The following is a 21,668-nucleotide window of genomic DNA, read 5'->3' as shown; positions in this document are numbered from 1 at the left end:
TAAAGGTTGGAAAATATTTATTTTATGTGTATGAGTATGTTGTTCGAGTGTATGTATGTGCACTGCATGCATGCCTGATGCCTACAGAGGCCAGGAGAGGGTGTCAGATACCTTGGAACTGGAATTACAGACAGTTGTAAGCGACCATGTGGGTTCTGGCAACTGAACCCCAGTCCCGTGGAAGAGCAGCAAGTGCTCTTAACTGTTGGACCATCTCTCTGGCCTCTACAGGTTGAAAAATTTGAGGTGGGAGTTTATCCAACATTTTATCCTTTGGGAGGCTGGAGACTGGTTCATTCAGTGAAGTGCCTGCTCTGTTGGCCTGAGGGAGGACCTGAGTGCTGATCCCCGGTGACCCCGTAACTGGGACCCAGCACTGACAGGACTGTGGAGACAGGCAGATCACCGGGACTCACTGGCCAGCCATCCTAGCTGCTTCAATGATCACCAGGTGCAGTGAAAGACCATGCCATTAAATAATAGTAATAATAATAGGAGGGGGAGTAGTTTAGCTTTTCATTCTTACTACATTTAGTGCTTGTCATTCAGTTGTTTTTGGAGAATAACAAGGCTTTTGCTTTTGCTTTGTTTGTTTGCTTTTTGTGGTACTGGTAGTTAAACTAGAGCTTTGCACATACTAGACAAATCCTCTACAGCCTGAGCTATATCTTACCCTTATTTTTAAATCTTTACTTGGAGTTTAAAGTAAGTAATTACTAGAAGCTAGTTTTTGAACCAGGAGTAACAATGAGTAAAAATATTTAGTATTATTTATTTATTTATTTATTTTGGTTTTTTGAGACAGGGTTTCTCTGCGTAGCTTTGCAGCACCTTTCCTGGAGCTCACTTGGTAGCCCAGGCTGGCCTCGAACTCACAGAGATCCTCCTGGCTCTGCCTCCCGAGTGCTAGGATTAAAGGCGTGTGCAACCACCGCCTGGCAAAAAATATTTAGTATTCTTTACTGTCCTGTGGTGTCCCTGCTGTCCTGTGGTGTCCCTGCTGTCCTGTGGTGTCCCTGCTGTCCTGTGGTGTCCATGTTGTCCTGTGGTGTCCCTGTTGTCCTGTGGTGTCCCTGCTGTCCTGTGGTGTCCCTGCTGTCCTGTGGTGTCCCTGCTGTCCTGTGGTGTCCTGTGGTGTCCCTGCTGTCCTGTGGTGTCCATGCTGTCCTGTGCTGTCCTGTGGTGTCCATGCTGTCCTGTGCTGTCCTGTGGTGTCCCTGCTGTCCTGTGGTGTCCATGCTGTCCTGTGGTGTCCTGTGGTGTCCTGTGGTGTCCTGTGGTGTCCTGTGGTGTCCTGTGGTGTCCCTGCTGTCCTGTGGTGTCCTGTGGTGTCCCTGCTGTCCTGTGGTGTCCCTGCTGTCCTGTGGTGTCCATGCTGTCCTGTGGTGTCCTGTGGTGTCCTGTGGTGCCCTGTGCTGTCCTGTGGTGTCCTGTGGTGTCCTGTGGTGTCCTGTGGTGTCCTGTGGTGTCCCTGCTGTCCTGTGCTGTCCTGTGCTGTCCTGTGGTGTCCATGCTGTCCTGTGGTGTCCATGCTGTCCTGTGGTGTCCTGTGGTGTCCTGTGGTGTCCCTGCTGTCCTGTGGTGTCCTGTGGTGTCCCTGCTGTCCTGTGGTGTCCTGTGGTGTCCCTGCTGTCCTGTGGTGTCCCTGCTGTCCTGTGGTGTCCATGCTGTCCTTATATAGGCCTCTTTGTCTTTTTAAGATTGTTATTGTTACTTATTGTTTGAAATAGAGTCTCGCTGTGTGTACCTGGCTGTTCTGGAACTTTCTGTGTAGACCAGGCTGGCCTCAAATGCAAAGAGATCCACCTGTCTCTGCCTCCTGAGTGAGTGCTGGGATTAAAAGTAATGCACCACTATGTCTAGTCCCGTGCCGTGTCTCCCCCCAGCTCCCTCCCCCACACCTCCCGCTCAAGATCTTGCTCTGTACCCTGGGTGGCCTTAAACTCATGGTCTTCCTGTATCAGCCTTCCAAGTGCTGGGGTTCCAGGCACCAAGCTCAGCTGGGTTTCCTGTTTCTTGTGTTCAAGATAGCATCAACAGAAGTAGTTGTCACAGCACAAAATCAGAAAAGGTTAGAATGATAATTGTCACAGTAATTAGGCTATTATTTCTTAGCCTTTTTAAATTAGAATATTAAGGTTTTCAGGATGACTTTTGATGATTGCTGTTTATAATGTTAGTAATTAATTTTATTTTACAAAAGGACTTTTGATTGTAATATAATACATGTTTAGCATGGTGTGGTTTTACAAACTGAACATACTTGTATAACCAGCACATGACCAGGAGGACTTCCTTGTGATCCTTTAATTACTGTGCCTCCCCAAGGTAATAGCCTTCCAGATGAACATATAGCTTGACTTGTTTTCATGCTTGATATACATGCAAGTATATAGCATTTATTCCTGTATCCAGCCTTTTTCTTTTCTTTGTTTTTTTGGAGTGGGGGTTTCGAGACAGGGTTTCTCTGTGTAGCTTTGTGCCTTTCCTGGAACTCACTCTGTAGCCCAGGCTGGCCTCTGCCTCCTTAGTGCTGGGATTAAAGGTGTGCACCACCACCACCACCACCACCACCACCACCACCACCACCACCACCCGGCAGTATCCAGCCTTTTTCACTCGACCTTGTATTAGTGAGGCCATCCTAACTGTTGTATTTTGTTTTCTTATTGTTATATTGTTAACTCACTTGTGTGATTGAACCACAGTCTCCCCCCCCCCCCCCCCAAGACAGGGTTTCTTTGTATAATAGTCCTAGCTGTTCTGGAGCTCAATTTGCAGACCAGGCTGGCCTTGCACTCACAGAGATCTACTTGCCTCTGCCTCCCAAGTGCTGGGATTAAATTGCCACCACACTTGGCCACAATATATCTCTTTATAGCCATTGAGCATTATCATATATATATAGTTTGCACTATTATAAATAGTGCTACTATGCCAATGCTATGGAGATAAGATGCATTTATTTTGAATATATATCTAATAGTGGAATTGTTAGTTCACAGTGTCAACATTATTATATAGTGATTGGTTGTTTTTCTTTATCTTTTTTTTTTTTTTTTTTTTTTTTTTTTTTAGTATATAGCATGTATGACTGCAGGACAGAAGAGGGCACCAGATCTCATTACAGGTGGTTGTGAGCCACCATGTGGTTGCTGGGAATTGAACTCAGGACCTCTGGAAGAGCAGCCAGTGCTCTTAACCTCTGAGCCATCTCTCCAGCCCCCTTTCTTTATCTTTTTTAGCCAGGGTCTCACTCTGTAGTCCAGGCCAGTCTTGAACTTGTAATCCTTCTGCCCCATACTCTGGAGGGCTGGGATAATAGGGCGAATCGCTGTGTTTGTAGTAATGGTTTTCGAAGATGGCTGTACGGATTTGTGTTCCCATATCAGTGTATGAGTTCGGGTGCCCGTGTGGCTTCTCTGATACTTGATATTTGCCGTCATTTTCTGCTGTCCGTTCTGGTAGCTATGCAGTAGAATTTTAGAGGGTCTGTGGGGAAAACTAGCTAAAAACTTGGAGCTCCTTGTAGCTGCCACATCAGCCCCTGCTGTCACCAGAGCCTTAATGTCACCCTGTATGCAGCAGCGCACTCTTGGACGGGCATAATCTGCACTCAGGATCAGCAAGCACTCCTGGCGATGGAAGATGCCTGGAGATGCTCAGTCCAGGGTGCTCGTGCCTTTGCAGTTCCGGTTCTGGTCTCCCCCACGACCCTTCGCCATACGTACAAGTGCGATTCTGTGATTTCGTGTGCCTGTTCCTGGTTGAAGCTGTACCAGTTTGCCATGGCCCGTTATGTCCTCCGCGGGGGTGGAGTGGAGTTTTCATTAGATTCCTGGTGGTTTCCCATGAGCACAGTCCTGTTAGCTGGTCATTTTTCTCCCCTGCTATGTGTTGTTTCTTTTTCTTGCTTTCTTGGACTGTTTAGCACTTCCAGGATAGGGTTGAACAGAAATGACACCTTGTCATTTCTGGGGCTGAGGGTACTACATTATTTCAGCATTCCGTGAGATCACTGCTCTAGTTTTTGGTAAATGTTCTTTTTTAGATGAAGGAATGTTTAAAAAAAACTTGTATTATGTATATGTGTGTATCTGAGTGTGGATTTGTACACCTGAGTACAGTATGGAGGCCAGAAGAAGGTGTGCGATCCCTTGGAGCTGGAGTTACAGGTGGTTAGGAGCCACCCGACATCAATCCTGGGACCCGAACACATGTCCTCTGTAAGAGCAGTATGTCCTCTTAACTGCTGAGCCAGCTCTTCACAGAGAAACTCTGTCCTGAAAAGCCAAAAAAAAAAAAAAAAAAGGTCATTATTGGTTCCATATAGTTAAGTACTTATTCTTATTTACCAAGGTGATTGTGATTCTTCTTTTTCTTCTGTTTGTGTGGTTTCATGCATACTTTTGAAAACATGTCACACACAAACCAATTATATAATTGTTTTCATACAAGATGTTCTTTGCAATTTCTCTGTTGTATATTTCCTTTAAAAAAAACCATACTTTATGTATAGCAATACAATTTACATATTAAATAACTATAATAGAATGATTTTAAGTAGGTTTTTGTTTTGTTTTTTTGAGACAAGGTTTCTCCATGTAGTTTTGGTGCCTGTCCTGGATCTTGCTCTGTAGACCAGTCTGGCCTCGAACTCACAGAGATTCACCTGGCTCTGCCTCCCAAGTCCTGGCATTAAAGGCATGCGCTACCACTGCCCAGCTTAAGTAGTTTTAAAAACTAACAAAGAAAAAGGAAAACTTTCAGGTTAAAAAAAAAAAACCTTCTCCCAAAAGTGAATTTAAAATTAATAATTCTTTTCCTATATGGGTCAGTGTAATAAATGTATTCAGTGACTAGTCATACCTAATTCCTGTTGCACTAATGCTCAGTGGAATTAGAAAGAGAGCCCAGCTTTCGAAATCACTGCCTGAATGCAACACCACGTGTTGGATTCTTTTGGAATGTAAAAATGATTCTCACTCCTTCAGTTACCAAAGCTGAATTCACAGATCCACCATGGAAATAAAAGAAAACTATGTTGGAGTTGGAACTAGGAGAAAAGTAGCTTTATGTACTCTGTGACTCGTGTGTTCTTTGCTTTTTTCTTTTATGAGACAGTCTCGTGTATCCCAGGTTTGCTTGGCACCCACTGTGTATCAGACAATGACTTTGAACTTCTGATCCTCCTGAATGCTGGCAGCACACCTGTTTATTGGTGCTGGGGGACTGAACCCAGGGCTTCCTGCCTGGTAGGCAAGCATTCTACCAACTGGGCTACACCCTCAGCCCGTATTTTCCTTTTTTATGGGGAGTGTATTGTGAGAAGGTTTTCATCTCAGGGACTCCGTTGGCAGACTCAGAGCGTTCTTCTAGGATCCTTCCACTGCCTGCCTTTGCTTTATAGAGAGGAGGAGAAGAATCCTAAAGCTTTCCTTGGAGCTGTTGTTTTGACTCACATTATTTTATTATCTGGCATCATTAGAAAGGAGAATGGGGGTCAAGGAAGGACTGTGAGGTGGTAGCTACGACAAGGCAAGCCGCGCATGATGGCTCTAGGAACCACCTACTGTCCCTCCCCTTCCCACGCTTCCTCTTTCTCTGTAGTTCCTGCTTTGCCACAAGTCAGCTACCTGACCTACTGCAGTTGGGCAAGTTACTTAATCACTGGTTTTGTTTCTTCTTGGGGTTGAGGAAGGCAACTGTCCCAGCAGCCGTGAACCACTGTGTGAGGAAAATGAGAAGATTAAATGAGCAATTTACAAAACAATGTTAACAAAAATGGGAGTGATCGTTAGGACTAGGTTTGTACAATGGTATCTCACATTTTGTAATAACCCGAAGACTGTGCAGAGGGTGTTTGTGAAGAAGACTGTGCAGAGGGGTACTTGTGATGAAGATGCTTGCCCCCTCCTGTAACTACACCTCTTAAAAACCCCGTGCTAAGTGCTCACTTTGGCAGCACAGATACTAAAATTGGAACGATAGAGAGAAGATTAGCATGGCCCCTGCGCAAGGATGACATGCAAATTCGTGAAGCGTTCCATATTTTTTTTGGGATTTAGCTCAGTGGTAGAGTGCTTGCCTAGCAAGTGCAAGGTCCTGAGTTCTGTCCTCAGCTCTGGAAAACAAAAGCAAAAACAGAAACAAAAAATCCTGTACTAAGCCGGGCAGTGGTGGCACACACCTTTAATCCCAACACTCGGGAGGCAGAGCCAGGCGGATCTCTGTGAGTTCAAGGCCAGCCTGGTCTATAGAGCGAGATCCAGGACAGGCACCAAAACTACACAGAGAAACCCTGTCTCGAAAAGCCAAAACAAAACCAAACCAAACAACAACAACAACAACCAAAAACCCCCTCTCTGCTAAGAGCTGTAACTGCAAGAGGCATAAAGAGGCAGTTTGGGTCATTTGCTTAAACTTTATAAAGTCTCTGAAGGTGTTCCCTGTTAACCATCTCACATTGGGAATTAACAGCTCTTGATAAGCAGGCACCTGAACTGGTAGAGAACTGATCTTTAAAGGGCTGTTGCCATAGGGCCCCTTTAAATTGCAGCCACCCTAATTCATTTAAGGGTTCAGTTGTTGATCATAAACTCTTTTGCCAGAGGGCCAGGGCACAGAGTGAGAACAGTGAGGCTTCTGCTTAGAACAAGGGCACAGTTTCCAACTGTGGGCATGTGACGCACCCCACAGGGTCTTAGTCTAACCCTGCTTTCTCGAGCTAGCTTCTTTATGAACCGAAGAGAACCTGCCCCTAAGACAGAAGGGCCCTGATGGTGTCCTGAGACCCCCTGCTGTTGTTTAGCTCAAGTAGCACTTACTTGATAACTGTGGTCCTAACGTAAGTTAGTATGTTGAGGGAGGCCTCGTAACTTCCCCACACTACCGGGAACGCTCTGCTCTGCTTCCAGCGGGGAGCAGGGGTGTTTTGGGCTGTGTCTCTGAGTGCTCACCCCTGTGCCCTTCCTCTGTGTTCAGGAGTGTTGTAAGATCCGAATTCCATTTACGGTTTTGGGAGTGGATGGGTGGACTCCACAGAGGGAGGTTTAGATTTATAAACATAACTATTAGCATGATCACTTACCTGTTCAGGTTTACAGCTCATTATTTCTAAACCGGTTTTAACTCAAATCTTGTGCAGTGCAACAGGGTGGGAAGAAAGCCAGGAGCAAAGCGAACTTTCCCAATCTATTAAACTTAACGACACATGAGAAAGACTGTAAAAGGTCATCTGAATAAAAGTCTATTTACATAGTAAGATTTTAGGAGCAGTAAAATCACATTCAATTTAAGAGATATTAGAAACTTCATAAAGCAAAAGTCTGTCTGTTTCAAGTCTTATAAATCACAGCCTTCCTTCTGTGGAACACACCGATCCACTCCCCAAACCGCATGCATACTCCTGGGGGCCAGCAAGATGGACCCAGCAGGTAAAGGGACTTACCACCCATCCCAGGGACCTGAGCCGACTCCCTCAAACTGTCCTTTGACTTCCACACACAAACATCGATAAAAATGTTATATAAAATTAAAATTCTTAAAATTAAAAAAAATTAAATTCTAAAAAACTTGGTACAGGGATTTGGAAATGACTTTCTATTATTCAGAGTTGCTTTGGAAAACATGAAATCCAGACCTTCACATGTTTCACTTCATAACTTTTTTTTTTTTTTTCCGAGACAGGGTTTCTCTGTGTAGCTTTGCGCCTTTCCCGGAACTTACTCTGTAGGCCAGGCTGGCCTTGAACTCACAAAGATCCACCTGCCTCTACCCCCCAAGTGCTGGGATTAAAGTCGTGCACTGTCTTCACCACCCAGCCATAGTCTTGCTTGTGGTTGGTTTTGGTTTGCAGCGCTAGGGATAGAAGCAGAGCCTGGCACATGCCGAGCTCCTGGTTGGTCACCGAGCTCCATGCCGGCCGGTGACTTTCGGGTGGAGGGTCTGGTTGCATTGCAGTTTGAAGGAAACCATGCTTCAGGGGTGTCCCGCTTTTTTCCGTCAAGGGGCCTGGCTTCCTTCTTCCCTTCGACTCTGATTGTCCCCATCTCTCTTCTCCTAAACTGGGGCAGGTACTGCCTTTCCTTACTTCATTGTGCCGCCAGACAAGCAAGCCGTCACCAACTTCAAAGAGAAACTACTTTCCTGTCTGCCTGGTGCCTGCCTGTGTCCTGCACAGCAAGGGCTCTGGTGTCCTTATCTTTGTGGTGGATGGATGTACATCCATGTGGTGCCCAGGCCTGGGCCTTCATGGGCCTCCTGAGATGTTTGTTGGATGTGGGGGTAGGCTGAGGCCCACCCCAGCAGGGTGTGAGTTGTGATGCTAAGTTTTCGTGAAATGATTTTGGGTATTGACTGACTCTCCTTGAGCCTCCACTTCTGGGGATCTTGTGAAAATGCAGAGTAGTTCTGTGGTGAACTCGGATATTTTCCATCTATTCAAGCTCCCAGGAGGGGCCAGCACTCCCAATTCTCCAGTTACAAAAGACTCAAGAGTAAGGTTGGCTTTTGTGAGTAGTTTAACCTTCTGAAGAAAATCGCAAACATTTCTAAACATGCCTCAGTTTACAGAATGCTGGGTGATGACAGTCTGTACCTTAGGAAGTTTCCAACATATGGTAATATCCCTAACGTTGACAGCAATTTTATTGCTCCTACAATTTTGACTTTGACAAGTTAAAAATACCAAATAAATGTCTGGGAAAGCATGTGAGTTAGCATTTGCTCCTCATCTAAAACACGGGGATGCTTGCTTGTTGAAGACGAGGCTTATGCTAATGAGGAAGCCGAGATAGAGAGTCATGTGATCTCCCGTGTATAAATATAAGTGCACAGACAGACAGGCAAGCTGTTGATGACTCCATCATCAGAGGAGGCGTTCCCAGTCGTTCCCCAGTTCTCCAGAAGGTAAGCATCAACTCTGGAGAGAGGGCTGGTAATACGCTGTCTGTAAATGAGTCCTTCTGAAACGTTGCTTATGTTTCCTTTTTTCTTTTTTACTTCCCCGGAAAGCCTTGGTATTTGACATGCAGCACTGTTAGTTGGGAACTTTTACTCTTCTCGATTCTGTGTAAAATGTCTAAAAGTAGTTGCATTGGTTTTTGTGTGTAACTTAGAGGATAAGTCTCTCTCTTCTCGGCTACACAAGGGGTATGAATCAGGCCCAGCTTCAGTGTCCAGATGCTTACAGCCATGTCTGTGATGGACTCCAGTTGTTGATTGAGAACTAGTGTTTGCAGTCCGCTCCTACCAGTCCCTGGGCGTCCCTGCTTCTACCTTCTGTTTTACTGTGTGTGCAGCTTGAAATAGGATCTTGATACACAACCCAGCTGGCCTCTAACCCTTGTTCATCTGCTTTGGCCTCCTGGTTATTAGGATTGCAAGTGCCTGGCACAGCTTAAACATTTTTTTTTCTATAAAATCTGGACAGGGGAAGTTGAAAACCTGCAAGAAGTGTAGTATATATTGCTCATAGCTGAATTGGCCATTTTTATATAATGAGGTGGGTTTTGTTTTTATTTTATTTATTTATTTTGAGACAAGATACCAAGCAGGTTGGCCTCAGATTCCAAACAGCTTCTTATGTGTCTGAGAATGACCTCCAACTCCTGATCCTCCTGTGGCCGCCTCCGGGAAGCTGGGTTTACAGGCTTACATGCTTCCTCCCCTGGCTTCTAACAGTTGACCCTCCAGAGGATTACAGTTTGTACTATCAAAGGGGGCTGAATCTCGCCCTCTACAACTGGTGTGCACTGAGGGAAGTCTGCGAGTCGTCGTCATCGTATTTCAAATCGTTTGTAATCCTTGGGCCTCCTAAAGTGAACCACCTGGGCCAAGCTTAGTGGCAGACGCTCGTGTAAATGGTGGTAATGTAAGTAAAAATCCTGTAAGGTTAGCTCCCACTTAGTGAAAAGCTTCATCAGAAGCGTGGGCTCTCCCCGAAGCGGAGCCTTGCTGGGCAGGCTGAGGCACATTGTGCGCGCCGAGCTGCTTATTACCACATTGATTTGTTTGTTTTGTTTGGTGACAGTGTCTTACTGTGTAGCCCTGGCTGGCCTGGAACTTTATGTAGACCAGGCTAGCTTCAAAGTCAGAGATCTGCATGCCTGTGTTTCCCAAGTGCTAGGGTGAAAGGGATGCACGAGCGTGCATGTCTCCCATCCTCCTTCCCTCTCCCCCTTCCTTTTCCTTTAGGGTGGTGGTTTGGTAGCATATGGTGTCTAGTTAGCGTATTGTCTCCACTATTATATGTCTTTCTCTCTTTTTCTGATACACAGTCTTGCTGTGTAGCCCAGGGACTTGCTATGTAATCAAGGATAGCCTCAAACTCAGTATCAGTCCTCCTGCCTCACCCTCTCAAGTACTGAGAGAGCAGACCACCTGCCTTGTGACTGATTTAGCATTATGCTGCCGCTAGGTTGGAACTCAGTTTCCCCTCACTAGGGCTGGGGAGCCCCTAGTGCTGGGCATTGCATGATGGGGAAGGCACCTACTACCTAGCCACACTCCTAACCCTTGAGTTCTTTTGCTTGTGTAGGCGTTTCTGAGATTGGGTGGTGAGTGGGAGGGGGTTGGGGGTATAGTGTGTGGGGGAGGTGTCTTGGTATCTAACCTCTGCTGCTCTTCTGAATCTCCAGCCTCAGTGTGATGTCTTCATAGGCGCATGCCACCATGCCTTCCTGGAAAGGAACAGTTTGAAATGGTGATTCCATATTGAACTCAAAGTTTTTGAAACAATGTACTGAAGGCATTTGCTACTTCTAAACAGATTTGTCATTTAAGAATCCCCCACTGTTACCTAAGCTTCTTTGTGCCCTTATTTGAAGTTTTAAGAGTTTTCTGTTACCCTGAGGTATATGTTTTTGTCACAAACATTGGTTTTTAGATTTTTGTATTCAGATTTTCATCTTTAACAATAAAATTGCCTTGTGGCTACTGATAGGAAATAGTTGTTAGTAATGGCATTTCACTGGGACATGGTGGAACATGCTGGTGCTTGCTTGAAATCTCATCACTTGAGAGTAAAGACTAACAGATCAGGAATTCAATGTCATCATCAGCTACATTTTCTAGTTTGAGGCCAGCCTGGGCTACAGGAAACCCTGTTAAAAACACACATATAACCCATTCCCAAAGCAGGCACCTCACTTTCAAATTACTGCCCTTGATTTCCCCCCCAAATGTCCCAAAATGTCAGTGTGTGTGTGTGTGTGTGTATGTGTGTGTAGAAGCTAGAGGTTGATGTCGAGTGTGTTCTTTAGTCATTTCCACCTTATTTTATCCATTTGTGTGGATGTGCGAGGGTTAGCGTGTGCCATGGCACACACGTAGAGTCAGGACAACTTGCAGAGGTTGGTGTGCTCCCTGGGCTCCAGGGATTGAACTTCAGTTGGTTTGGTGGCAAGCACCCTTCTCTGCTGAGCCGTCTGTCCAGCTCCCACCCAAGCTTGCTCACTGAGGCAAGGTCTCCTGGTCAGACCCAGAGTTCCTACTATGACTAGTCTTGCTAGCCAGCTTGCTCTGGAGATCCTCTGGCTCTCCTGTAGAGCCCAGGATTATAGGAGCATTACCTCACCCACCTGCGTTTACGTGGGTTCTGAGGATCTGGTCCCCATACTAATGCGGCAGGTGTTTGATCACAGCCCCCCCTCCCCCCAAACCCTTGTCTTGAGGTGTTAACACAGTGTTTTATCCCGAATGATGGCTGCTGGTCATGGGGTTCTGGGTGTCCTCCTATCTCTGTATCTGCAGTGCTGGCTCAGAGTGAGCGGCAGCATCCGGCCTCTGCATTGGAGCCGGGATATGAACTCGGTTCCTCATGCTCATGCAGCAGGCATTTTATAGACTTACGACATCGCCCTGGTCCCAGCTTTATATTTTGTTGTTGTTGTTGTTGTTTTAATGATTTCAGTCTGTCTGTCTGTCTTCTGTCTCTGTTGTCTATATGCACATCCATGTACCACATCCATACCTGGTTCCTGCAGAGGCCGGAAGAGGTCATTGGATGGACTAGAGTTCTAATAGCCTGTTGTGAGCTGCCATGTGGGTGCTGGGAATGGAACCCCCAGGTCCTCTGGAAGAGCAGCCAATGCTCTTAACCTCTGAGCCATCTCTCCAGCCCATACTTTGTTTTTTAAAGAAAGTATTTGTACTCTAAACAGGGCAAAATCATTAGCACTGCCTGTATAAAGCATGATATGGCTTAAATTTTTTATTTGTCTTATATATGTGCTTTGCCGCACATTTTTGTGCACCGCGGTGTGCCCGGTGCCTCTGGAGGCTAGACGAGGGCTTATCATCTGAAACTAGAGTTATAGATGGTTGTGAGCCACCACATGGGTCCTGGGAACCAAACCTGGTTCCTCTGCAAGACCAAGTTCTCTTAACTACTGAGCCATCTCTCTAGGCCTGCATCGTGTGATTTTTAAAACCAGTATTATAATATAGTATTGATCTTTAAAATTCCAAATATCAGTCGAGCATGGTGGTGCACACCTGTAATCTTAATTCTTGGGAGACTGAGGTAAGAGAATAGTGAATTTGAGGATAGCTTGGCCTGTGTAAAGAGAAAACCCAGCCAAACAAAATCTAAATATCATTTCTGAAAAATATATATATATATGAGACTGTGTTAATAGCGAATCTCTTTGGTTTACCAACTTTTAACTCTGATTACCTACATAATTATATATAATTTCAGAGAGGAAGGCATTCTGTTAAAAATCAGGCTAGACTTTTCTTCTAATGCTTTGAGGCTCCCTTCCCATTTTAGTGTTCATGTGTGTATGCATGCTTTGCATATGGGTGGGCACATGTGTGTTGTGTGGGAGCCCAAGTTTGATGTCAGCAATCTTCCTTGATTATTCTTCCATTTTAATTGGAGTGAGGAGGTCTCTCCATCAAACCCAGATTTTCCATGTGACTAGTCTTGCTAACCAGTTTGATCTGGGGATCTCTGGTCTCCACCTTCAGAGAGCTGGAATTACAGGTGAGCCACCTCACCCTCTTGACATTTACGTGGGTTCTGAGGCTCTGAACTCATGTCCTCATGAATGAGTTATGTAGCAAGTGCGTAGCCATCGAGTCATCTCCCAAAACCATGTCTTGAGGTTTTTATTACGATATTTTATCAATGTTTATGCTCCCTGTGGTTTGCCTTTAGGTCTGGCTATTGGTCATTTATTTGTTTTTTATTGTCATAATACGGATGGTCTAGCTCAGCGCCTTAGGCATACTAGGCCAGTGTTCTACCTCTGAGCTACATCAGCAACCCTGGCTATCATCAGTCTTCAGAGATCTACCTTTGTCTTCTAAGAAGCCAGGGTACCAGCGTAGGTTCATTCTTCTCTGTAGTTTCAGATGTGTTTTCAGCTTTACCTGATTCCTATATGAACTGGCCAATATTTGAGGTTTAATATTTTGTCTGTTAAGCAGTTCCTAGTTAGACAAAAGTACCATCTATCCTGCTCTAAAACAAAACAAAACAAAACAAAACAAAGCTCTGGAAGCCCTTCATTGTACCAACCCCAACAAACACCCTATGGGATCCCATTTGCTGATGGTTCTTTTTCTATCACTGTCTCTGGCCTTCCTGGAGAAGAAAGGAAAGACCTGCCAGAGGAAGCCCTTTGCTTATTTGGATAGTGCTTGGGGATTGAACCTATGGCTTCACATATGCTAGGCAAGCGTTCTGCCATTGAGCTATAGCCCCAGCCCGAGGAAACCCTTTGGAAGATAAGGTGTCTAGACTGTTCATGCCGTGGCAGTCAGCGCTTCAGCAGATTACAAAAATCTCTTGGGGTCTTCCTGACTTTTCATTTGTTTCACATCCTGGCTTTTGTTGCTTTCATAAGGCAGCTTGTTTGTCTTGTTTTCAAATATTTCACAGCATGAAATGGAGGCTATTCTTCATGCTCTGAGCACACATATGTTAGTTAGACGATCCTGTTCAGCCGTATCTTGGAATCCATCAGGCTGAGCAATTTGGCTGATTCAGTATGGATTTTTACGCAATCTCTCACCTTACTCCCTAGCAGATTCCTTTGCAGTGTATATATGTGGACGTAGTTATTGGTGATGGAAAACCCATCACTGACCAGCTCATGGTCCAGCTATCCTGTCAAGTCCCCATTGAAGTGCTTATCTAGATAAAAAAGTGGCAGCACAGAACAACACTGTTAGTGCTTGTCTGGAGAGTGAGGGGTGAGGTGGAGAGGAGGAGGCTACATCCTGTAAGTAGCCTATGAACCATTTCCTTCAGGGCTCAGTGGGAAAGCAAGCTGTGTGTGAGTCCGTTCGGCCCTCAGCAGCAGACGCTGCACTAGGTGTTTTGGTTGTTTTCTGTTGTTTGGATGGTGTTATAGGAATTTGCTTGATGTTCTTTCTTTCAAGAGTAGTCACTGTACAACAACTATCCTTTTCTTTCCAGTTTCCAAAGAAAGACTTACAGCAAGATGAGCAATCCGGCTATCCAGAGAATAGAAGACCAGATCGTCAAGTCTCCTGAAGACAAGCGAGAGTATCGTGGGCTGGAGCTGGCCAATGGCATCAAAGTGCTTCTCATCAGTGACCCCACCACGGACAAGTCATCGGCGGCACTCGACGTGCACATAGGTACAGTTAGTCTCCTGGGTGATGATCCAGTGGCAGCAGCATCTGATAGAAGGTGCCATGTGCATAAGGACCCAATAGTTATCACATTTATGTTTTTTCTTATTCTTTCTTTGTATAATTTTTGCTGTTTGTTTTGGTTTTGTTTTTGAGATAGGATCTCACTCTGTAGCCTAGGCAACCTAAAATTCACTGTGTTGCCCCCGTTGGCCTCTAATTTGTTATGCTCCTCCTGCCTCTCAAGTGCTGGAGTTACAGACATAAGCCACCATGCCTGTCTGTGGTAGTGAGACAGGTCTCACTATTATCTCAGGCTGGCCTGGACACATCTAATAGAATCCCGTTATGTTTCCAGCTTAGGTGATGTAGCCGCAAAGAAATGCATTGCATCCTTTAAGCCAGTTTTTTCCTCTGGTGTATTGAGCTCCTTATTTTATAGATTCTTTTTTTTTTCTTCCGGTTTTTCGAGACAGGGTTTCTCTGTGTAGTTTTGGTGCCTGTCCTGGATCTCGCTCTGTAAACCAGGCTAGCCTCGAACTCACAGAGATCCGCCTGGGTCTGCCTCCTGAGGGCTGGGATTAAAGGTGTGCGCCACCACCGCCCGGCATGGCTCACACTTTTCACACTAGCAATTGGGAGCTGGAGGCAGGAGGATTACTCCAAGTTTGAGACCAACGTGGGGTACATAGAGAGACTTCATTTCAAAACAGCAGCAGACAGAACATTAGAAATAAGAAAGTTTTGTAATAGTAGAGCTACTGCTCCTCAAACTGCTGACCAGGGGCGTCACAGTCGGCCAGTGTTGTCCCCGGAGTGATGTCCAGGCAGGGACTGCAGTCTGGTCTTCTTGTTTACTTTCTAAGCAATGCCAGTTCAGAGCAGCCTCACTCACCTCTCTCGGTGTGTGTGATGTTGAGAAGTTCAGACCACTTATAGCTCATTTCCATCTACTAGCCACTACCATTAAAAAGTGGACAGTTACACATGTGCTTTCATTAATTACCTATGTGCTTTCTCTTCCAGGTTCATTGTCAGACCCTCCAAATATTCCTGGCTTAAGTCATTTTTGTGAACATATGCTGTTTTTGGGAACAAAGAAATATCCTAAAGAAAATGAATACAGCCAGTTTCTCAGTGAGCATGCTGGAAGTTCAAACGCCTTTACTAGTGGAGAGCATACCAATTACTATTTTGATGTTTCCCATGAACACTTAGAAGGAGCCCTGGACAGGTAACACTGAATGCCTTGCAAAATATAGAATTTTGTACAGTTACTCACATTAATAAAAATAGTAATTGCTATTTTTACCAAGATGACATCACCATTTTATAGTTTAACACAGATGTTGTAGGGCTGGTCAGGCGGTCAGTGGGTGGGCCATGCCACCAAGCTTGCTGACCTGAGTTTGCTCTAGGAGCCACATGATGGCAGGAGACACACACAAGTCATCCTCTGACCTCCCTGTGCGTTTCCCTCCTCCTCCCTGCCCAAGATAAGGAAATACAGTATTTTTTTAAAGAAGATACTCTGTAGCCAGGTATGGTGGCAAATGCCTCTAATGGTACTCTGGAGGCAGAGATAGGTGGAGCTCTGAGTTCCAGGCCATCCTGGTCTACAAAGTGAGTTCCAGGCCAGCCAGGGCTATATAGTGAGACCCCGTCTTTAGAAAACAGACAAAACAAAACAAAAAACTGTGTTTATAAAGCAGAGAAATTAATGAGAGATGTCACATTTTCACTTCGTGGTAGAAGGGTAATAATGTCACAGCCGTGAACTGGCCTTTAACTATAAAATATTATATGGACTTATAAAATTGTTACTAGCCCTTCTCATTGTAACTTTAACAGATGGTAAAGAGTAACCTATGACAGGGCCTGGAGGATGGCTCAGCGGTAAGAACACTTGATGCTCTGCCAGAGCCTCTGGGTTTGTCCCAGCACCCATGTGGTGGCTCATCGCCATCTATAACTCCAGTTCCAGGGGATCTGGCGCCCTCTGCTCCCCTCCACTGGTCCAGACACACAAATGGTACACATACATACATGAAGGCAAAACACTCAAAAACATTTTTAAAAAACCTTGAGTAAAAGAATTTGTGACAGTGTCACAGATCTCTTTTAGACCCAGTTAGTGTTCCGGAATGTTATGTCTTAGGTAATCTTTCTCTAGTTTCACACTTGTCACTGATGCTTACTTGGTGGATATAGAATTACAAACAAAGCAAAATCCTGTGCATGAGTGTGCATGCCATGGTTGGTGCTATGTGTTCGTGAGCAGGCATGCAGATGCCAGAGTGCATGTGGAGGCTAGACAACAGCCTAGCGTGTCCTTGCCTTGCACTGTCGTTTGCTACCACAGACAACAGCAGGCTAACTAACTCTCTGCCTACCAGCTCCCCTGAGGAGTGCTGGGAAACAGGTACTGCGGCTGGGTCCTTATTCAAGTCTTCAGCCTTGCACTGAAAAGGGCCTTCCTCACTGAGCCATGTCCACAGCTCAGACACAGACTATTCCAACTTTGAGGATGTCTTGAAAGTGTTTTATGGAGTAGGCTCCGTTAGGACAGTGTATTTCTTTTATTTAAAAAATTGTAAATTAGCCAGGTGTGGTGGCACACACCTTTAATCCCAGCACTCAGGAGGCAGAGGCAGGTGGATCTCTGTGAGTTCGAGGCCAGCCTGGTCTACAGAGTGAGTTCCAGGATAGACAGGGCTGTTAAACAGATAAACTCTGTCTTTAAAAACCAAATAAACAAACAAACAAATAAATCAAATAGAATTACTTTTATTTACTTTATGTGTATGTGGGAGTAATGTCACATGTCACGGGATGCATGTAGAGGTTAGAGGCGGACGGCTTGTGAGAGTCCCCTGTCTTCTTCCACTGTGTGGATCCCGGGGACTGAACTCAGGTCGTCAGGCTTTGTGGAGACACCTTTGCTTTTCTAGCCATCTCCATCTTGCTGGCCCCTAATTTAACACATTCTTTTTTAGATTGATTTATTTATGTACTTATGTTAATGGGTATTTTTTTTTTTTCTGTGTGTACACCAGCAGAGGATATTAGATCCCAAGAGACTACAGTTACAGATAGTTGTGAGCCACCATGTGGGTGCTGGGCATTGAACTTGGGACTTCTAGAAGAGTAGTTCTGTGGACTCAAGAAAGGTTATATTGGTTGCTTATGTTGGAGTTACATACCATGTTATTTGTTGAATTGATGCTTATTAAAAATTCATAGGCTATTTACTATTTTATACAAGCTTGTAATCATGACTTAGACTATTGTGATATACTTGAGGTTTTTCATTGCACTGTTTTTTCCTGCTAATTAAAGTTTTTTCTAAAATTCAAATCACACCTTTTAAAATTCAGTCACTTAATTTGTTTGTCCTGAGGTGCCTGAGTTTTAATGAGATTGCACACTGTGGGCTGTACATTTAAGATTTTTAAAACATTAAAAAAAATTATTAGTATATGTGTATGTGAGTTGTGTGCATGTGAGATATGTGATGTGTGTATGTAAGTGTGTATATATGTGTGTGCATGTGATGTGTTTGTGACTGTAATGTATGAGTATGTGTGTATATGCATGTGTGTACATGTATGTGATAATTTGTGTGATGTGTGTGCATGTGATATGTTTGTGACTGTTTAATGTGTGTATGAGTGTGCATGTATGTACAAGTGTGTAATAAAGTGTGTGGTGTGTGTTTGTGACTTGTGTAATGTGTCTGTGTGAGTGTGTGTGGTGTGTTTGTTGGGGTAGAGTGTGTGTGTGCACATGCCTTGATGCATATGCAGAGGTCAGAGGGGATTTGATTCTCTTTCTCCTGTGGATTCCTGAGATCAAACAGGTTCTCAGGCTTATGTGGCAAGCACCGTTATTGGCTGAGATGGTTCATTGACATCTTAATAAATCATTAAGATTTGACAGTTATCAACTGCTTTCCCCCCTTTTGAGGGAACTTTAAGTCTCACAGACATGTCAAACTGCAAGTCTTAAGTAGACCACAGCTTTCTCTTACGTCAGTTTTGACCTTTTAATGTTAATATTCTTATATTTTCACTAAGTTTAGCATCTCTGGAAAGATCAACACCTCTGAATTTACATATGTCCAATATTGTATTTTTCTTCTATTGCTTAGAACTTCTTTATATTCCTTTTTCTTAGAGCAATAGTACTTTTTTCTTTTCTTTCTTTCTCTCTGTCTTTTTTAAAAAATGAGACAAGGTCTCACTATGTCCCTGGCTGTTCTTTAACTCACTCTGTAGACCAGGCTGGCCTGAGACTCAGAGATCCACCTGCCTCTGCCTCCTATGTGCTGGGGTTAAAGGCGTGCGCCACCAAGCTTGGCCCTAGATTTTTTTTCCTGGGTCTTGTGCATTCTAAGCAAGCATTCTGTTACTGAGCTGTGTCCTCAACCCCAAATTTCTTCTGGTCTTACGTAATTCATATTAACTAACAGTTTCAAAAATATTTTAAAAGCTGTTCTTTTAAAATCCTAGCTCTCAAGTTGGGAATTCTGCCTGATGTTCTTAGGTTTGCCCAGTTTTTCCTGTGCCCCCTGTTCGATGCGAGCTGTAAAGACAGAGAGGTGAATGCAGTCGATTCGGAGCACGAGAAGAACGTGATGAACGACGCCTGGAGACTCTTCCAGCTGGAAAAAGCTACTGGGAATCCCAAGCACCCCTTCAGCAAATTTGGAACAGGTTTGTCAGTGCGATGCGTCAGCCGCTGTGCGCCTGGGTCTCACTGAATCTCCTGGGTCCCTACACAGTGTTTGCATAACTTCTCATTTCATTTCGAGTCCCATTCAAGTAGGAGTCCACGTATTTCAGGAGTGGAACAGTTAAGAGCTGTGTGTGGTTACCAGCCAGGGCTTCGAGCATGCTAGGCAAACATTCTAAACGAAGCTACACCTCTTTTGTGTCTTTGAAACTGAGTCTTGCTTTGTAGCCCAAGCTAGCCTCAAACTTAAAATCCTGCTTTAGCTCTCCTGCTGCCAGAATTACAAGCAATTACCCAGCGAGGTGACTGCTTTTAAAAATGCTTTACTTAAACTATGAAATGATGATAATATATTGTTTAGTATATAAATTTATGTTTATTTTCTAAATTAACTTCTTTAAGTTTAGATACTATTTCCTAGACATACAATAGCATATAATAGAGAAATTGACATAACTATAGAATTAGGTGTTTGTAGAAGTTAGTTAGAAAGGTAGGCAACAGTGGCTTCCTAATTGCACTCATAGAAATCTCCCTCCCTCCCTCCCTCCCTCCCTCCCTCCCTCCCTCCCCTTCCCTCCGTCCCCCTCTCCCTCCCTCTTTCCTTCTGTCCTTTCCTTCTCATTTTCTCTCTCCTTCCTTTAGACAGAGTCTTTTGTATCTCAGGCTGGCTTTATCACATTCTGTGGAGGATGGGTGATCTTGAACTCTTGATTTTCCAGTGCTAGGATTACAGACCTGACCACCACATTATTTCTTTTTAAATCTGAATCCCTGCTTGGTGTCTACGTGGCTTTTCCTTTTTCTTTTTTCTATACATACCTTTGGTTTTAGTTCTATAGGTTTTAATAAATTGGAAGCCTTTGTCCTTCCATGTTTGGTTTTGGGGTTTGATTGAAGTGGGAGCAGTGGAGTGTTTTCACAAGCAGTCTTGATCGGGAAAGGAGAAGATGCAGCTGTGCTTGTTCTCCGTGACCTGCTTGTCCTGTTGTAAAACCCCAGAGACACCAAGAGCAACTGGGTGTAGTCACTCGGGAAGGAAATAAAGGAGGAAAGGAAGGGGTGGGTGGCCCTGCTTGACACATCGGTGGACCAGAAGCAAGTGGAAGGACTCTTGGGTGGGGCCGTGTTTCTGCTGTGGGTGACACTTTAATTGTCTGTATGCTAAATTGTTAGGTAATTTTGTGTAACAAGTTCCAAGGTTATAAATGGGGCCATGTTTACTTTGTTGGTCACTTGTCAAGTTATTTTTTTATTTCTCAGAACGTAAAGGGTATTGTCTACACTAGCAGGGTCAACAGGTGGGGACAGAGGCAAGGCAAACCCAAGATTTCCCAGGAGTCAGATCAGGCATGATTTCCCAACATCATCATCTCTTTCCACCTTGCTGGTTTTTTTTTTTTTTTTTTTTTTTTTTTTTTTTTTTTTTTTTTTTTTTTGGTTTTTCGAGACAGGGTTTCTCTGCGTAGCTTTGCGCCTTTCCTGGAGCTCACTTGGTAGCCCAGGCTGGCCTCGAACTCACAGAGATCCGCCTGGCTCTGCCTCCCAAGTGCTAGGATTAAAGGCGTGCGCCACCACCGCCCGGCCACCTTGCTGGTTTTTATTGAATGCTGTGTTAACAAGCACTTTTCTTTAAGTAGAGCATTTTACTTAGTTATTGGCTTATTTTTTGTTTGGTGTTTTGAGACAAGGTCTCCTGTGTAGTCCATGCCTTAAAGTCACCATTTTCTTCCTCAGTCCCCTGAGGGCTGTGGTGACAGTTGTGTGTGTTATTCATGTGGCTCACACTGGCCTCAGACCCACTGTTGTGATCCCATTCATGCAGTCCAGGCTGAGCTCTGGTTATAGGTATGCACCACTACATCTGGCCTCCTTTGCCCACAGTTGGATCAAGCTATTTGTTTTTTGACACAGAGTTTCTCTACATAGTCCTAGCTGTCCTAAAACTCACAATGTAGACCAGGCTGACTCATAGAGATCCACTTGCCTCTGCCTCCCAAAAAGTTGGGATTAAAGGCGTGTGCCACAATGCCCGGTGGAATAATTGATTTTAAATATAACATATTTATGTAAATGGATCATTTTGATCATCATTTTTGTGTATATCTGTGTGTTCTGTGTATACTATGTTTGTATGAGTGTTGGTGGAAGCCAGAAGAGGGTGTCAGGTCTGTGGAGCTAGAATTATTAGGCGGTTGTGAGTCACCTGGTGTGGGTGTTAGAAACAGAACTTGGGTTCTCTGCAAGAGCTGTATACATTCTTAACTGCTGAGCCATTTCTTCAAGCCCCCAGATCTAATTAGATTCACAAAGAAATGTAAAAC

The 21,668-nt window shown here is 44.5% G+C and overlaps 1 protein-coding gene and 1 non-coding gene across 8 annotated transcripts in view; both read left to right on the top strand.

Annotated features, from left to right (window-relative positions):
• The window catches only part of Ide (insulin degrading enzyme), a 100,665-nt gene that overhangs the window by 16,584 nt on the left and 62,413 nt on the right, over window positions 1-21,668 (top strand). For 5 of the 7 annotated variants that reach the window (XM_042262986.2, XM_042262996.2, XM_076562925.1 and 2 more), the window contains exons 2-4: window positions 14,432-14,616; window positions 15,637-15,844; window positions 19,156-19,325. In XM_042262986.2, coding sequence (XP_042118920.1) covers window positions 14,432-14,616; window positions 15,637-15,844; window positions 19,156-19,325 — 563 coding nt within the window. Of the gene's footprint in view, window positions 1-8,845; window positions 8,911-12,917; window positions 12,992-14,431; window positions 14,617-15,636; window positions 15,845-19,155; window positions 19,326-21,668 lie in introns of those variants that run through there. The other 2 variants (XM_076562934.1, XM_076562938.1) reach the window with 2 other exon arrangements.
• On the top strand, window positions 5,950-6,056 carry LOC121826916 (U6 spliceosomal RNA). The gene has a single exon (XR_006069077.1). It is a non-coding gene; the product is annotated as a U6 spliceosomal RNA (small nuclear RNA).

Source organism: Peromyscus maniculatus, chromosome 1 (genome assembly GCF_049852395.1).
Source record: "Peromyscus maniculatus bairdii isolate BWxNUB_F1_BW_parent chromosome 1, HU_Pman_BW_mat_3.1, whole genome shotgun sequence".
Taxonomy (NCBI): domain Eukaryota; kingdom Metazoa; phylum Chordata; class Mammalia; order Rodentia; family Cricetidae; genus Peromyscus; species Peromyscus maniculatus.
The sequence above is the reverse complement of the archived record's forward strand: the minus strand, read 5'-3'. Positions and strand labels throughout refer to the sequence as shown.